Here is a 17735-nt window from a genome sequence, read left to right as displayed (position 1 = left end):
GGTCTACAAAAAACATATGATGTTGCTACTTTTTAATGATACTGTATGAAAAGTTGAGAGTTCATTCAGAAAAGTCAACTTTTCCTAAGAATTCATGTATTTATTGGATATAGTTTTAAGTGTGGTGAAATTCTAGAACACGTTTGTGGTTCGTTGCTCTTATCTTCAGGTTATCTATTTCAATAAAAAATCTAGAGCAAGGTCCCAGTGTATTGTGGAAATGCCTGTAACTGCACTCACTGTACTTTGTCTATACCACTTTATGTTTTAATTTTTTGGACAGTCTTAAGTTACTAAACGTAAGTAGTTTTGACTATTTCTAGATAAGCCAAGCATGGTATTTCACAGTTTACTGTTTATGTGCTATGATTCCTGACTAATAGATCCGCTCTGACGTGTTGTTGCTGAATTTAGCTGCCAATGGTACTTTGGAGTTTTTTTGACAGACGTGTCTGCCTTTAATTGGTAGTGCTTGTTAGCACTGTTAGGAGCAAATAGATTAGAGTTGCTGGATCACTGAATGTCTCATCCTGATAAGGATGATTATGCTGTTGTTGCTGTGAAGGTGGAAGTTGTAGAAAGTCTGTAGAGAACATCTAAAGGTCACCTGCACCAGGGGTGTACCTGTGCCAAGCAGTGGCACAGAGGCCCTGGCCCAGTAAATGAAGCAGCTTGGATCTGCCAGGGCCCAGGGGACATCGCAGGCATAGTGGAACATGTTTTTTAAAGCAAGATGGTTTTCCTCCGTAGCTTTACTTCTAGGCGGGTCACATTTATTTAAAACTTGAACAGGCTGCTTGTTGTCTAGTCCATTTTGAGAGCCTCATTAGCATTTGATTTATCATTTGAAAGTGCTTCCTGACATATAATCTTAATCTCTTTCGAAATTTGAACAAATGACTTCTTATCCTCCTGTCAGGGGTAAAATGGACTAGAGTTTTGATTTTTCTTCTTTATGTAACAGCCACATTCAGAGGCTTTGGCTGGTCTGTAGAAGCTGCAGCTGAAGAAGAAAATAGATCCAATTTGCTCAGCTTGTACTCCTGGGTTGTTTTGTAAACCTTCTGAATCCTAGTTGCCCTTTCTAAAGACTTCTTCTACTTACCTACTTCTCTTAAAACTTGCTATCTGAACTAGAGGCAGCACTCTACTTGATGTTCTGTGTATTGAGAAGAGCAGAACCCTTGCTTTCTGTGCCGTGTATTGCAATACTCCTGTAATACAGCTGAGAAGAAGCTACTTTTTTTAAAAGACTTTATGTGGGAATTTCTGGCTGTCAAACTACTCAAAGCTTCTGCATAACTTAGATTTACCTGTTTTTCCTTGTATATTCAATCACTTTTCCCCCCATAAAATTTATTGTGTATTAAGATGGTATTGTTCAAGGGATTGAAAAGCCTAGATTTATGTCCAGACTTCAGCAAATGTGCACAAAGGTTCTGAACAGGTTAAACTGTCTGTGGATATGTAATCTTCTGAGTAGAAATTAGTAGTCTAGCTGTTCTTTAAAGCATTGGAAAATGTGCTACTTATAGCTGAAAGGTATGTTTGCTGTTATTTATCTAGGAATTAATCTGTGTTTCTTTTAGGGTATGTTGCTTAATGCCAGTGCTATGTTTATTATATTACTACCCAGCTTCAATTTGCTAGTCACTTTTGTCAGATTCTAAACTACTACTTTTAATATGTATTAGTGAAAGTTGCCTTTAGGTAAGACTACAGTCAACAGAAATTCCTGGAAAATCAGTAGCGTGGTAGCAAATTCCCATGGCTTTAATTCTGTAAGCTTTAGATTTTATTTTACTTTTTTTTTTTTTTTCATTAGCTTACTGATCAAGTAGTTTGCATGGTGAAGTTTGTTTTGGGTACAAATGTTTTCAGGATTTCCGTGCTGTTATGGTTACAAGTCCTTTGTGATGTTATGAATCAAGTGCGAATGGACCAACTTGGAGAATGTTATTAAATGTTAGCATGCTTGTTTAAAAAACAAACCCCCTTCTGCTCCACCCTGGAAATCTTTACGAACTTGTAATACCCTTATAAGGACAGACTTAACTTTACCAAAGTGTATGTATGGCCAGTCATACCTCTCTTCATTTAGCAACTTACTATCAAAAGGAAGAGCAGATGAATTTTGTACCTTCTGAAATGTCATATTATTTACACTATATTTTTCTAAATGAGGGGTATTAGGATTGACAATTTTATATGCAACATAGAAGCCATTATTTAGTTCCATTTTAGGAGAGCCAGATGCTAGGTAGTTTTTCTCCAAGTTCATCCTAGATGCGACTGCTATCAGAAAGAAATCAGTAGCACTTAAAAAATAAATTAAAAAAAACCCAGCAGAAGAACAGTGAATGGAATGAGGTTATGCCAATTTAAAGATCAATTAAGGTCTTGAAAAATATGTTCTTAGTAAAGCAGCTTAAAGCTGGGTTTCAAGGCCATGTCACTAATTTGACAATTGAGTTACTTTAATGCAGTGCACATGAAAGATGCAAACCCAGCAATCTGTCTTCAAGTGGCACTGAATTCTAATTAACTGAATCTCTTCTGTTTTCTCTTTCACTTCCATGCAAAACCATTGTCTCTATTAAGATGAAAAAAAAACCCACTACTGGCAGCTACTAGCCACTGCCTTAGTACTGGTATCTACATCCACGTTAGGCAGATTTTGCTAGATCTAATACTGAGTATAGGCTTTCATCAGGAAGAATCTGAAAAAGCACAGGTAGGAGTTCTAGTATCCGTGTCTCCCAGATTGGATGCCAGAAACATATATTGAAACTGCCAACCATGTGGTAAGGGTTGACTGCTGTTTCTCTTCTGATAGCACCCTTGTACCTTTGAGCCAAGAGCACACAACCTCTGTGGAAATACTTTATAGAAGAAAAGAGAATTGGGAATGTGTTGATGGAGAACATGATCCTACAGGTGTGGAAACAAGCAGTCTGGTATTTTCCTTCATCCAGTAGCTTGTGATGCCTCTGTGCTAAATGTCAGTGTTGTAGGCATCACAAAACTTTGTGCTGAATATGCTCTGCCTTCACTGGGTTTGTCTTCTGAAAGATAGTGACTAAGAAACAGATACATAGTAGGGGGTCCTAAAGCTGCCTGGGTAACATCATCTCTTTCTTTTGGCTTAATTTTTGTGAGATTTCATATTGTCAGAATACAATTAATTATATATTTTTTTATCTATTCTGGGAAGCATCTTCAATAACAAAAATAGGTAAACAGAACCCTTGGACTTGAAGACCACTAACTCACCAGAAGTCCCTTGTAAGCAGCTTTGATATGCAGAGAGATTTCTGGAACTCCACAGTGGGAAGCTTCTGCCATCTCTCTTCATTTTTCCCAATGATTGAAGAGCAGATTTCACATCTGCCCTCTGCTGTTTGCAGGAAATGAAATCCACCATCGTCACCCTTAGTCATTAAGGTGTTTGTTAGCTCAGTCTTACAGATGTGTAGAATCTTAATTTCATACTTGAGAGGTGTGACAGCTTTGATTTTAGACTTTTTAGGAAAAAAAAATGCCTAATCTTTGCAAATTTGTAGTGACCTCTTGAAAGAAACAGGGATTTTTGAGACAACCACAGTAGGCAGAGAGCTGCTTTTTCAGCTGTAGGAGTTCTGATTCCATGAGGTCAGATGACACATCTCACACTCTCCTTCTAGGAGGGTGTGACAGCTGTGGTGCAGTGGTACTTTGCCTTCTCTGAGGGGAAGAGCTGAGTGAGAGGCCTCTACCTACTCACCTCCAGGAGGCAAGATACCACAGACACCTTCTTGCTAGTTAGGAATTGCTTCCAAGTTGGTTGTAATCTTTTAAATTTTCCTGGGCTGTGAACATGTATAATAAGTAGCTTATGTCTCTAAGGGAAAATTTAGAAACCTCTTGCTTCTGAAATAAAACATCTTTGGGATACTTTGAATACTGTGAATTCCTCCATTTTTTGGGACTTCTTTTCTGTAATGAAAGTGTTAATTAGGAATCAGTTTTTAAAAAGAATATGAATTCCAAATTATACCTATCGTGTCATGAAAATGTTTTAAAGGATGATAATCTTATTTAGCTACTTATGTCTTTTAATAACTACAGCATTAGGAAGATACTGGTATTATAACATGAATATGGTTAGTGCTGAGAAGCCTACAGAAATATCTGCAAATAAAAGCAGAGACACATCACCAAAAGGGCACCGTATTCTAGACATTTCATTTCAAAGTTCAAAAAATGCTGGGTCTGTTCTATTTTGTGCTTATTTTAGGTGCTGATCATTCAGGTGGGACTCCTCTACTAAAAGCTTTTGTACGGCACAAAGGTTTTCACACAGACGTGAGTGTCAGTTCACAATTTGAAAGTTTTAATGTTTCACTTAAGGACCTACTTTGTATTTACAAATAATCAGATCTGAGTATTAACCCTTTTCAGATGTTATAATAACATGGTAGTGTGTGATATTGGTGTGCTAGTCTTTATTGTGGAGGGGTGAAAACTTGATCTTCTGAGGCTTCTGTCTTGAAACTCAAGGTGTATATATCAATGTACTAATACAGTATCTGGTGTTGTAATGTTTATAGTAAAGGAGGGCTGTGTTAGAATGACTTACAAAGAAATAATTCAGCAGAGTCAGATTTCACATAACTGTGGTGTCACCATAATGGAGTTAGTGTGAGGTAGGCAGGGTTGTATTTCTATCTAGTAGCAGACTTTTTATTCTTTCAATGTGTAGTTTGTTGTTCACAGTATTTTGGTGTTTGGTGAGGCTAGTGCTCAGGTGCTTTAAAGAAGTTTTCCTCTGGCCTCTCTGTTCCTTTCTTGTAATGGCACAAGTTTCTCTGGAACCAGGATTTACTTTCTTCTGAACATATTCTCCTGCAATTCAGTGTTTTAAATAGGTGTGTACCTGCACAAGGGGAGGTGTGGCATGGGGTACAGTAGGACTGCTTCCTTGGGTGGTGGTGCCATTTCATACCAGTTTACCTAACAGATTAGTCAACTTTATTTTATGATTCCCCTGAGTAATTTTTCTTTATGTTCTTTTTATTTTTTACTTTTCTTTCTTTGTAGCACTAGTAGCAATGTCTTAACAGTTAATTATATTTAAGATGTGCTTTACAAGGCATATTTAAAATTCATACTTCAACCACAGCATAATTTTATTGCCTAGTGGCATATTGATGAAATGTGAGAAATTGGTTTGAGGATAACAGCACTTCTGATGTTTTTCCTATAGATTTCCAAATCTTTTAATTGATTACTATTTAGAAGGGTGTTTGATGCACTGGCAATCTGAGTCTACCAGTAGTAGTCACCTGTCACACCTTGATTCCTTGGAGCAGCAAGTCAGGCTGTATTCTTGAAACTAGAGCGCTTTTTTAAGCTTGTGACAGTAATTCACTTTTCCTTATAATCTGAGGCTTTAGAGAAGGTGAAAGGAAAAGAGTCCACGTAGGTAATGTTAAATTGCTTCTGTTACTGCAGAAATTTGTATGTTGGTTGTAAAATGCCCTGTATAGTGAACTGAAACTTTCTTTGACAAATGTAAGATAAACAGTTGGGGTCAGTTTTGGTCTCTGAAATATTTCTGAATGTTACTCCTGGTCAGGGATGGCAGACTAATTGTAGTGAATAAAACCTTTTTTTTTTTTTTTTTTTCTTTCCCTTGTTCATTTGCCTGCTGTTTGAAATTGTTTTGAAGGTACATACTGAATAACTTCTGATCTGTAGATTTCCATTCCAAGTATTTAATCCCATCTGAATGGGGTGGAAAAATAATTGTTGAAGGCTTTGTCATGAGATGTTTAAATGAATACTCTTGGATTAGAAATGGTTTTTTTTCTTCACAGTTTAGATTCCATTACTGGTGTTTGCTCTAAACTGATTGTTTTCAGCATGGTGTCAATATTTATGATAATTCTTGACATAGGAGGACTGGGATTTCTGTTTTCTTTTCCAAACAAAATCATCTTTCCTTGACATGCCTTTGCAGATAGAGACATTAACAAAATACAGTTACACATTCAGTGCCTGAAAAGCAATGAAGCTAAGCTCAACAGGCTTTTTTGAGGGGAGTGGGGGGCGAGGAGTGGGGTGTGCACGTTTATGATGATGGCTAAGCTGGAAAGGTGGCAGGGTGAGGGTTTTTGTTTGTTTTATTGTTGACTGCCCGCTCCACTGGAGGATTTGTTAATATTTTTATTTAGTCAGCTTTCATGATGGCATTGTCCAGCTTCTTTTGCAATATTTTACTCATGGGTAGAACAACTTTAAACTACAGTTTGCATAGCAAGGAAGAACATCAAGGAGTGTATTACATGATTGAATACTACTTCACTTGGTTTGCAACTTAGGCTTGAAGGATTGAAGCATGAAATTTTTTGGGACTGGATAGCAGTTCACATTAAATTAGGCAACATATCAGTGATGTATATAGCTCACTTTCTGTTTTAGATGGGTTTATGTGTGATTTTTATACTGCAGTCTGAACTTTGTGTACTGTAACCCTTTTAAATATAACTGCACACATTTAATAGGCTAGATGAGTGCTTCTGTCAGGCCATCTTTATTTTTGAGAAAGTGGATGCCAGAGAAAGATGATTATATGCTAAAGCTAAGTATGCATAGATAAGCAGAAATGCTGTATGCCCCAGACTGTGAATATATTTTCATGAAGAAGAATTTGTATCTTTGCCTCTTTTTATTTCTTCTTCCTCCCTTACCCCTCCCAACCTTGACCTTCACTACTTCATGACTATTTCAGGAGCTTTAGACCTTAGCTCTCCAGGAGTGCTAACAGCCTGAATTCACGTCTCTTGTACAAGTTGCTTTTCTTTGCTCTGTTGCCATCCTTCCTTTCACATTTGTCAGCGACACAGCTAATTGTGGAGAGGAGCCTTCCTGTTGATTCTGCGGAAGAGACTTAGTAGGGAGATGGGTAGGCATTCAGGCCAGGGAAGACAAAGTGGGGCATAATACTTTTTTGCAGTGGCTAAGGGAAACTGTGGTGCTCCTTTCCTCTTTCTGGGTGTGACTGACAAAGCTTCTGTTAGCCAAGGTGTACTCAACAGCTGTGGGGATTTTTTGGTGGGTGGCTTATTTTTTTTTGTGTTTTTTTTTTTTTTTTTTTTTTTTTTTTCCCCCCAGCAGTCTTTTAGTTCAGTTCTTGCTTTTCAATCACTAAGTAATGATATAATTAGACAGTAAACTGTCAGGGCCCTAAGGACCCTAAGACTGGGAAAGCAAACTTTTTTTTTCTTCAGATGACTTTTTTGGATCCAGTTCTCTGTGTAGCCTCAAAGATTTATGTCAAAGAAAGGGAGGAGGTGCCTTTGGAGCCTGGGGTGGGGAAGGGAGTCATGGGTTTCTAAACTGACTGAATGCCTGAGTATAAGCTCAGATGGCATGGGGAAGGTCAGTTAACCTTGCTACATTGCTTCTGTGCTTTCAAGCACTAGTTTGGTATGCATTTAAATTGTTACCATTTCTGAGGGAAAGAATTTTGTTTACTAATCTGTTTGGTTTGTTCTCTTTCAGGTCTCCCTTGCAATTATGGAGTTTTAGAAGAATAAGGTAGTGTGGAGGGGGAATCCCCCTCTGCACACTTGAGGTAGTTAATTTTTGGAATTTTCTATGGACAAGAATATTTCTTATGTAAGATGGTGAAATAAGACTTCTGAAAATATATATTTATAAATATTTATTTGGATCAAGTGCCAAACATAGCAGTACAAAGATTTTTAATGGCAGCTCAATAAAACTGGATTTACATCCTTGGAATTACAAATTTTTTAAGGCACTGTGTTGTGTACTGATTTGGAGTGCCTTGATACACTTAAGGGTTGTTCCCCTTAAGGAGAGGAGCAGCTTTAGACGTGAAGATGAGTTCTTTCATGCCAGACTGCACTTCAAAGTGTCGATCTCTACAGCATGCTTTGGATGTTATTTCTGTAGTAACCAGAGGAAGCGAAGGCCAGATCAAGGCCTTTCTCTCTTCTTACTGCTACAATGCTGCAACTATAAAGGATGCCTTTGGTAGAAACGTTATACATCTTGCTTCGTCTTGTGGCAAAAAAGGTGTGCTAGACTGGTTGGCTGAGACCAAAGGAGTAGATCTCTTGGCAAAAGACAAGGAGTCTGGATGGACTGCTTTGCACAGAAGTATATTTTATGGATACATTGATTGTGTTTTGTCATTACTGAAGGTGAGTGATTTGCAACTGTAGTTTTCCTCGGTATCTACAATTTTTAGAGTTGTATTATTTATGTAAAAGTGTTTTTTAAAACTTGACTAGAAGTGTCTCGATGGTTGTCTTAATACTGTGTTTAGATCAGAGTATGTTGATTTACTTGAAAGTTCTCTCTGTGTTCATAAAAGATGTCTGCCTTTGCGCATACAGGAATCAGCACTGAGTAAGGATCCCTGATTAATTGTGGACTCCTTGAAGACTGTTTTGTGTGGATGATATCAGGGTCAGGATCTTAAAAGTGGAGAGTGATCAGACTGAAGATACTCTAAAAATAGACTCTTCATTAATTATACCAATTAGTGTTTTTAGAGAACATAAAATAGTGAAAGCTTAAATGGAGTTATAATTAAAAACAAATCTTACGTTTGAGAGATAAGCACTTCAAGATACAGAGCATTTTATTAAGCGCATCCCCATTTCATTCATGTTTTAACCAGGGCTTTTGCTGAGTCTCCCTCATTCCTTTCTTGCAATTGCTGTTTCTTCCCTACCACTTAGAAAGTTGTATATATTTTTGACTGCTCTTCCTTCTGTTCTTCCTGTCCCAAGTACAGCAAAGGGAAGAGCTACATATGGTTGAGATGTTCAGGGTCCCTTTAACCATGTCAGAAAATAAAATATTCATGATTCAGAATTACTTAAAAGCAAACATTTTGAGGCAGAGAATTTTCCAATTTGAGTTCAGCTTTTTAAAATTGCAGTGACTGGCAATTTGTAAATATAAAACTCTCTGCTTTCAACAAGATTTTAAGCAAAATGGTTGTGGATCCAGTATTTTTTACTTCTTGAAGGTCTGGTAACTGTTAAATACTTATTTCATGTGCTACATAGTGAGGAGGTTTTCATTAAAATTGACAAAAGTAGGTGTTTGTATGAGAATTGTACATGATTCGGTTTTCTAGAAAACTGTAAACTCTGTATGTGATGTACGGAAAATTAGTCAGTCCTCTAGTGCATGTGTGTGTATGTCTGTATCTGATATTTGCTTATGGGAGACCTGTACAGGTTTCCCCAGACATATTTTACTTTTCTGTCAGTTGCATAAATGAGATTTTTCTGATAGCTGGCTCTGCTGATATTCTTCTAAGAAGCAGAATGAAACAGCTCATGCAGAATGAAACAGCTCACACAGAATGCTCTGTCTTCCAGTTCCTTAACCGAGGTCTTTCTGCTGTACTGCATTATAAAAAGGATACATTCTTAAGGTATTAGAGCAACAACAGGAAGGGATTATAGAATAGAGTTACGAAATAGCTGAGCTAGAAAGAGATCTTGAAGATTGTCTAGTCTAACCCCATGCTCAAGCAAGGTCAGCTAGAGCAGGTTGCCCAGGACTGTCCAGTTGGGTTTTGAATGGAGACTCAAAACATCTCTGTTCCAATGTTTTAATACCAGTGTAGTAAAAATGGGGTTTAGGTTTAAACAGAATTTCTTATATTTCAGTTTGTGCCCATTGCCGCTTGTTTTGCCACTGGATATCACTGCAATTCCAACCCCTCACCTTCAGTCAGGTGTCTATGATACATATCGATAAGATCTGCCCCTGACCCCCCGCCCCTTCTCTGGCTAAGCATCCCAGCTCTCTCAGCCTCTCCTTGTATGTCAGATACCTCAGTCATTATTTTTATGGTCTTTTGCTGGACTTGCTCTTGTATGTCCATGTCTGTCTTGTATTGGGGAGTCCAGATCCTACGAACGCAGCACTCCAGCTGTGGCTTGCCAGTGCTGAGTAATGCCTGCTGGCAATGCTCCCACACGCAGCCCTGGATGTTTTTGCCATTCTTAGCTGCGAGGACACGTTGCTGGCTTGTGGTCAACTGGTTGTCCACTAGGAGCCCCAGGTCCTGTTCTGCCAAGCTGCTTTCCAGCCAGTCAGCCTCCATCTGTGTTGATACATTGGCTTGTTCCTCCTTAGGGCCAGGATTTGCATTTCCCTTTGTTGAACTTCATGAGGTTCCTCTCAGCCCCTTGCTCCAGCCTGCCAAGGTCTCTCTCTGAATGGCAGCACAACCCTCTGACTTATCGGCCACTCTTTCTGGTTTTGTATGATCATCAGCCTTGCTGAGGGTGCACTCTGTCCTGTCATCCAGGTCATTAATGAAGACGTTAAACAGTACTGGCCCCAGAATCAACCCCTGGGATACTCAACTAGTGTAGATGACAGACTTCTGTTGTGGGCTGAAGGCAGTCATGACTTATTCTCTGACTGCATCTCACTATAAGTTTTTCCACTCGGCAATTGGAGTTTGTTTTTACAAATTCAGACCACATGAGTATCACTGCAGCCTCTGTTTTGCTTGTAAATGACTTACACAGCTGCCAAAGAGAAGAATATCCAGCTGCGTGTTACATCATAAAGATAGGTTGGTCTTTCTGTCATTTAGTGAGTTAATACCAGCACTGCTGCTAGTAAGTTACCTTTATAATTTGGAAATGTATGTTCTTTTGGCTAGTGTTTTTCCAAATCAGGTTACAGGTTCAAATCCCTACTGCAGATGTGGCTAGCTGTCCTTCTGTCATGCTTGAAACAGTTGTGCTCCCTTGGTTTTTGTATTTCATGTGTTTACCTCTTAAGTGTGAGATTCTGTAAGGTTTTCCTTTATATTAGCCATGAGCTGTGGTACATAGGTACGGCTGTATTATCCATTAGGTTCTGCTCAGGGACATCTGTAGTTCTTCCTGTCAGGGATGTGATTGATGACACTTGGCTTCCTTAAAACCAATGCTGATATAGCAGCACTTTTTCGTATTGAGAAAACAGTATTTATGGAGAATATTTACCTCTCTCTGAGTTCTAAAGGAATGACTTGTTTATGCTTTGTGCTTCTGAAGCTTCCCTGCTGCTCTCTTGTCTGACTGTTCGTGTCCTCTTGCCTTTTCTCAGAAACTTGTGAACCACCATTCCCTGCTTATTTTCAAAGCCATAGTAGGTTTTTTCATTTTCTTACTTCTCTAGCTTGTCAAAACTGATTCTGTAAAAATGCCGATATAAGAAGATGTGTCCTTTGAAGCTCGTAAATGCATTTTTTGTAAATACTTACACTTACTAGATGGCAGTACTTTATCTTCAAGTGTCTTTCCTTTGTCTTTCACTAATTACATCTTCTCACTCAGTCAGTGCTCATACAACAAAATCCCAGTTAATAGATCAACATGATGTATATGTGGCTGAACAGAATTGCACTGTTTTTTTCAGATTTGCTTACAGTTTACTTCAGTCTGAAGATTTTCTTCCTTCTCTTTCAGCATGGCGTTAGTCTGTACGTTCAGGATAAAGAAGGCTTATCAGCCCTGGATCTTGTGATGAAAGATAGGCCAATCCATGTGGTGTTCAAGAAGACTGGTAGGAAATCAAATAGCTTAAGTTTGTATTTTATAAGGAGATGTGTTCCAACAATGTATTAATGTATGTACCAGTGTAGACAAGATTTTCTGTTTCTAATTAGGACTGTGTAAGCTATGAGATACCTGGAGATATGGGGTCATTAATATTGCAAAACGGCAGGTGCACAATCTTGGCAGTAGGCACAGGATGCACATGTGCAGCAAGAATGAAGGAATGACAAGTGACTTGGAGGTTAGAAAAAGAAAAAAGCAAGTGATATAATAGGTAACCCAAAGAGGTTTTGGAGACTTCATCCTTGGAGATACTCAAAACCTCAGAGAACAGGGTCCTGGGCAACCTGCTCTAGCTGACCCTGCTTGAGCAGAGGCGCTGGACCAGGTGATCTCCAGATGTGCCTAACCTCAATTATTCTGTGATTTTTTTTTTTTTTTCTTTTTTCAAGTTACCAGAGAGATTTCAATGTCTTTGAATTTGATAGAGTAGTTTACATCGTTTCTGTGTCTTTTGTGAAAAGAGGGGGAATGTGTTCTTGAATCTTCAAAATATTTTTTTAGACGAGGTAGCTTTATATAAGCTAGTTACAGTCACTCTAAATACAGTTTCTCCAAATAGGAAAAGAGCATGTAAGAATAACTCTGAGCACACAAGTTTTTCTTTGACAGGGGAATAGTTTTTCCAGTAGTTTTTATTTATTTTTATACTTTTATAAAAGTGTAAACTATAGGTAGAAAAGTGTAAAACTATAACTATATGGTTTTATACTTTTCTACCTGCCGCCTTTCCCCTTTTCTCCACATCCTTAAGTTCAGTTTTGTACGGTGAAATTTGTTCTTTTCAGCTTGTTTCCCGTCACTTTAAGTAGTTTTGGTTACACAAATCCTGAGTTTTAGGTATTTTTAATTGTACTTTGTAAAATATGTTAGAATTCTTTTTAATAGTGATGCAATGTGGTCAAATACACATTGATTTCAGTTTTTTACTCATCAGAAAATGGTGTTCAGGTATCGCTGTAACTGAGATGTTATTAAAAATATATAAAGTGTTAGTTTTTGGCCACACCTCTGATTTGAAAGTGTTTATGATTTTCATACTTGACAGCATAACATTTTTTTGGGAAAGGCTTTTTACTAAATTGAAGCAAAGCATGTATAACCTAAGGTGGTAGTAGTAGTTGTCCTCTGAAGACAAGTAATTCTGCTGCTGAGGAATGTTTGCATTTTCTGCAACTGGAAAATATATATAACTAATGTTGATCATCTGTACATTATTTTTTAAAATATTTTGTCGTAGCACCTTATGTCTCATAAGAATAAATATTTTTAAAGTTTAGTTTTAGGTAAAAAAGAGCTTTCCTCTTCAAATTTTAAATAGAAAAACAGGAGTTGCTTTTCAAAGTCAGTATGCACAAGATCGGTAAATTTACAAGCTGCAGAGAGAATTTTTTTTCATTACAGATCCCACAGAAGTCTACACCTGGGGAAACAACATAAATTTTACTTTGGGTCATGGTGGTCAACAGGGTAAACATCATCCTGAATTGGTGGACCTTTTTCCTCGGAATGGCGTATATATCAAACAGGTATTTTTAATATATTACATAGGCAAGCACCTTTCTTGGTGAATGTGAAGAGGTGTGTGAGGGGAGACAAGTATCAAAGATGTTACCAAATTTTGAAAATTTGCATGGAAAAAAAAAAAGTTGGGTCTGTGGGTTTTTTGTCGTGTTTGTTTCTGATGTTTTGTCCATTCCCCCTGCCCCCCCACCCCACCCCCCCTACCCCCCTTCCCCCCCAGTCTCTTTTTTTTCCTAGTTATTTCTCAGCAAACAGTTTCCATTGCTCTAGAAAGCACATTAGAGCAGCTAAGGAGCACTAGAGTAGGCTTGCTGTATTACATTCTTGCTGCTTCCCTCCCGCAATGAAATCGTGGTTCTCTATTTTGATGGGGAGAATGTTGTTGTTTTTTTTTTTTAAATACGATTTACCTTGGATATATGGCTCATATATCATTAGATAAGTTCAGAACCATGATACTTTTGTAGCTGTTTGGAGTTTCTGATTTGCTGTGCAACTCCCATAGTGAACTGAAGTGGGACAGTGAATCTGTTTGATACATAATGAGTTAAAATTCTTACTGTGTTGAAAGCAGCATGTGCTGTTAAGCACGTTTCCTGTGGCAGTAGTTTTGTCCCTAATAACTTCTTGGGACTACTTCAGTTGAAGAATGTTTGAAAGTTTAAAGTACAACTTGAACAAGCATTCAGGGCAGACAGTCTGTTTTGCAGTCTTAACATGTTTCCTTCAGCTCTTCTGAGGCAGTATTTCTGCCCTTAAAACTCAGTCTTTTGAGTTTCTCTTAGCCTGTAGGGCCATGGTTGGACTTATTTTAATAAACACAAATTGTAGGCCTCTTCAGGTAGGTTAAGGCAGTACATAATAAATTTAAGCGCATGTTTTGTGTTCCTTGTGACTTGACAGCCCTGTCCTTTAATGCTAGTATCTTACTTATATTTTCACAAACAGATCTTTATTAAAGCTGTAGTTCTTAACAGAGTAGTTTTGGCAGGTGTTTCCAGATTATCCAAGAAAATTGATTTGTCCTATACTGCCTCGTCCCCACCCCTTTTTTTGCCCTTTTTCTTTCAGGTGGTACTCTGCAAATTCCACTCTGTGTTCCTTTCCCACAAAGGTCAAGTTTATACATGTGGACATGGACAAGGGGGACGCTTGGGTCATGGTGATGAACAAACATGCCTGGTATGCTATCTTATGCTATCTTGTGTAGTCTAGCATGATGTGTCTTTTATTTCAAACAGCAAGTCTAAAAAGTGAATTAGAGTTTCTGTGAGTGTACTTTCAAAAGAAGTTTGCTGTTGATTTCAAACAAACCCCCTTGCTCCCCACCAAATAACAGAAGAAAACCTCTCCAGTACTACTAGTGAGGTGATAAAGAATAGAAGAATGTGCATTTAAATATATTTTAATTTAAGATAGCTAGATGTTGTGGTCAAACTTCTGTGTCATGGCTGAGTTGTTTCAAAGGCTAGCTGATGCCAGATAAGTGGAAGCAAATGGTTTTTGGCTGGGCTGGCTTCTTAAATATCATTGTGACGCCATCTGGTGAGTGTCAAGGCTGGCACAAAGGAAACAGCAGCACTGTGGAGAGTAGTGGCATGAAAAGTGGTGGTAGGGTTGCTTCTTACTAGGCTTGCACAGCTACTAAGTGAAAACTCACCTATCATTTTAATTTGAATAGTACGTTGTTGCAGTATGCAAAAAAAAAAATTGAGGAGTCTAAGATACGATGACAGTACAATTCCTAGACTTCAGTATCTTCTCCTGTGCACACCACCCAGTAGCGTGTATTTACTTCGCAGCACAATTAATTTCTTAAAATTTCTAATATCAGGTATCAGTAGAACTTGATACTGTGTTGCTGGATGTTATAGTGAAGACTGGAACTCAATTCTTGATGCTTTTTTTAAAAAAAAAATGCAATTCTATAAAATTAGAATCTTTTGCAAATTGCTGTTTTGAAATTGGGATATTACCCAGTTGAAGAAACGAGAACACACATTAGAGTGCATGAAGAGTCAAAGATACAGAACTGCTTCCTTATTCTGTGGAATTTTCTTAGGATTATCCTGTGTTTTGGAGGGAGAAATCTTTATCACTCATGGTAATTTAAAAAGAAAAACAAAAGAGGTAACAGTTAATATTTGTTCAGTTGCCCTGTAGATATAGTTTCCAACCTAATTTCAGAGCAGCTAGTTTAAAAATCATCTCTCCTGAGGATGCATTTCAAATGAAAGTAGCTCATCTTACTGCATTGAATGTGGTAATTTTGTTAATGAGTGTATTGCATTTTCACCTGAATGTCAAATGTTTGGTCATGACTTTCTGTTGGTGTAACTTTAGTTTCATAGTCAACCACTGATTAATATCAAACTAGTGTATTTTCATATCAATATTTTTTTACCTTGTTCAGGTTCCAAGACTCGTGGAAGGCTTAGCTGGCCATCAGTGCTCCCAGATAGCTGCAGCTAAGGATCATACTGTTGTTTTAACAGAAGATGGATATGTTTACACTTTTGGTTTAAATACTTTCCATCAGTTGGGTATTCTTCCTCCTCCTCCTAACTGCAGTGTTCCTCGACAGGTAAAAATAACATCTGTCAAAGCTTAATTGTTTGTTTGTTTTTAACAGAAAATAAAATGTGAAGATTGTGGAAATACCTTTTAAGCTTTTTCAGGACAATAAAGTTGGTTGTGAGTTCAGATAAGTCTTGATTCTGTGTTATCATACATTTCCATCTTAAATACTGAACTGTGTTCTGATAAATGTCTTAGTTTGTAACCTGAACTGTACTAAAGTTTGTGGTGCTAAGTATGATACAAGGTACAATTGCCAAAACTCTTTTCTTCCCCAAATTGTTCTGTAGCTGAAATGACGTAAATGTAATAGGTATGTATTACTTGAGATTCATGCTCTTTACTCCTTTTGAATCACTGGATGATGGATCTCAGGGTTTGACGGTTGTGTCTTTTGCTGGAAGCACTGTTGATTCTGGATTCCTAATGCTTTGGGAGGAATAGCGACAGGGAAGAGAGGGTATGGGCATCAGCAACTTGACTATATTTCTATGCTCAATCTCTAACTTTTTATAATTTTTTTTTAAGTAAATAAGAATTACCTCTTATTGAAAAGAATCTTCATCTGGAGTAGAACAGCATTGCACTACCAGTGTTATAAAAGTAGGAAAGAATAATTGGCCAAAGTGCAACAGGGTAGTGTTTTGGTGTACAATGGGGTGCTCTTCAATAGTGTAATGATAGCTGTGTATCCACAGTATTTGCTTTGATTTTGATCATCTTGATGTGGAAAATCAAGTTAAATTTGAAGTGTGAAATTAGTAGTATAGTGTTCTGCAGCATGTTCAGAGCATTAGAACTTAAAAGCTGAAAATTTTTAGCTGATGCTTTTGCAGCACCTGTGTTGTCTTTGGCTGTCTTACACATGTCCTGTGCAGTCTTGTTCAACATCTTACATATGAAGACAGCCTAAGAAGATTTGATTCTAGTTCTGATTAGATAATGCGAAAAGTTTACTTCTTTTTGTCACTAGTGCAATAGTGCCCCACTTGACAACCTTCTGAAATAATCCTGATTTACTAGACTGTATGTGGATTGATACCGATGCTTCATTTGTAATGACTTAAGGGGTTAAATGTTGTCAGAAGTTTGAACATGTGAAATTCATTTGTTGCTGCTTAATATTAAGATGTACTTTGGATTTGTGCCTAGGTTCAGGCAAAAAACCTGAAAGGTAGAATGGTGATTGGAGTGGCTGCAGGCAGATTCCATACAGTGCTATGGACTAAGGAAGCAGTGTATACCATGGGGCTGAATGGCGGCCAACTAGGTAAGGTAGAAGTGTTCTGAAAGTAAAACCCAGTCATTAAAAGGTGTTATTCGTACTAATACTGTCATCTGCTTCTTAAAACAGGAGCCTGGTTAAAGCTTTCTCTTCACATGCTCTCTCTCTCTCTCTTTTTTTTTTTTAAGCCAGTCTGATGACATCATCCCTTCACACTTCTTTTGAAGAATATTTTTTGTTACTGCCAGTCACTTTCACATTTTGAGATGATGGGAGCTAGTCAGACAGCTCTGTTATTTGCACTGTTTATAGCTTTCCATGTATCTTGTGTGGTCCTGCTACTGAAGATTTTCAGGAAACAGAATGTTGCTGTTTGTGTTGCAAATTACCCCAAGGCATGCTTGTCTCCTTCCAGCAGTATGACTGGTACCGCCTGTAATAAATGATAAACTAGTATTCAGTTTTCCTGACTATATCCTTCTTTCACCACACACTGTAAACATGCTACTGATAACTATTTCCATCATGACTCTTAAAACTGAAATGTTGCCCGATCTAGAATATTTTTCAACACTGTTACCAGAATCTTCAGTATTATTCTGAAGTCAAGAAAGAACTATTAAAAATGTATTATCAACTAGTGAATTCTTCTTGATTTGTTGTATGAATGGGATATTTTAATTGCTTTTGTCTTTTTTAATAAACAGGTATTGCAATATTGGTTTGGATTTGCATTTCTGCAATTCTGTATCTGT

At 37.7% G+C, this 17735-nt stretch overlaps 1 protein-coding gene across 13 annotated transcripts in view; it reads left to right on the top strand.

Moving 5' to 3' along the window:
- The window catches only part of IBTK (inhibitor of Bruton tyrosine kinase), a 60183-nt gene that overhangs the window by 859 nt on the left and 41589 nt on the right, over window positions 1–17735 (top strand). For 12 of the 13 annotated variants that reach the window (XR_012628056.1, XR_012628057.1, XR_012628055.1 and 9 more), the window contains exons 2-7: window positions 7546–8213; window positions 11505–11601; window positions 13059–13183; window positions 14250–14360; window positions 15592–15762; window positions 16908–17025. Coding sequence is in view for 10 of the 13 variants with exons in the window: in XM_074861934.1 (XP_074718035.1) it covers window positions 7890–8213; window positions 11505–11601; window positions 13059–13183; window positions 14250–14360; window positions 15592–15762; window positions 16908–17025 (946 nt within the window). In the remaining 3 variants the exon portion in view is untranslated. Of the gene's footprint in view, window positions 1–7545; window positions 8214–11504; window positions 11602–13058; window positions 13184–13398; window positions 14361–15591; window positions 15763–16907; window positions 17026–17735 lie in introns of those variants that run through there. The other variant, XM_074861938.1, reaches the window with a different exon arrangement.

Source organism: Strix uralensis, chromosome 3 (assembly GCF_047716275.1).
Source record: "Strix uralensis isolate ZFMK-TIS-50842 chromosome 3, bStrUra1, whole genome shotgun sequence".
In the NCBI taxonomy this organism is placed as follows: domain Eukaryota; kingdom Metazoa; phylum Chordata; class Aves; order Strigiformes; family Strigidae; genus Strix; species Strix uralensis.
This window is presented reverse-complemented; position numbering and strand designations above follow the sequence as displayed.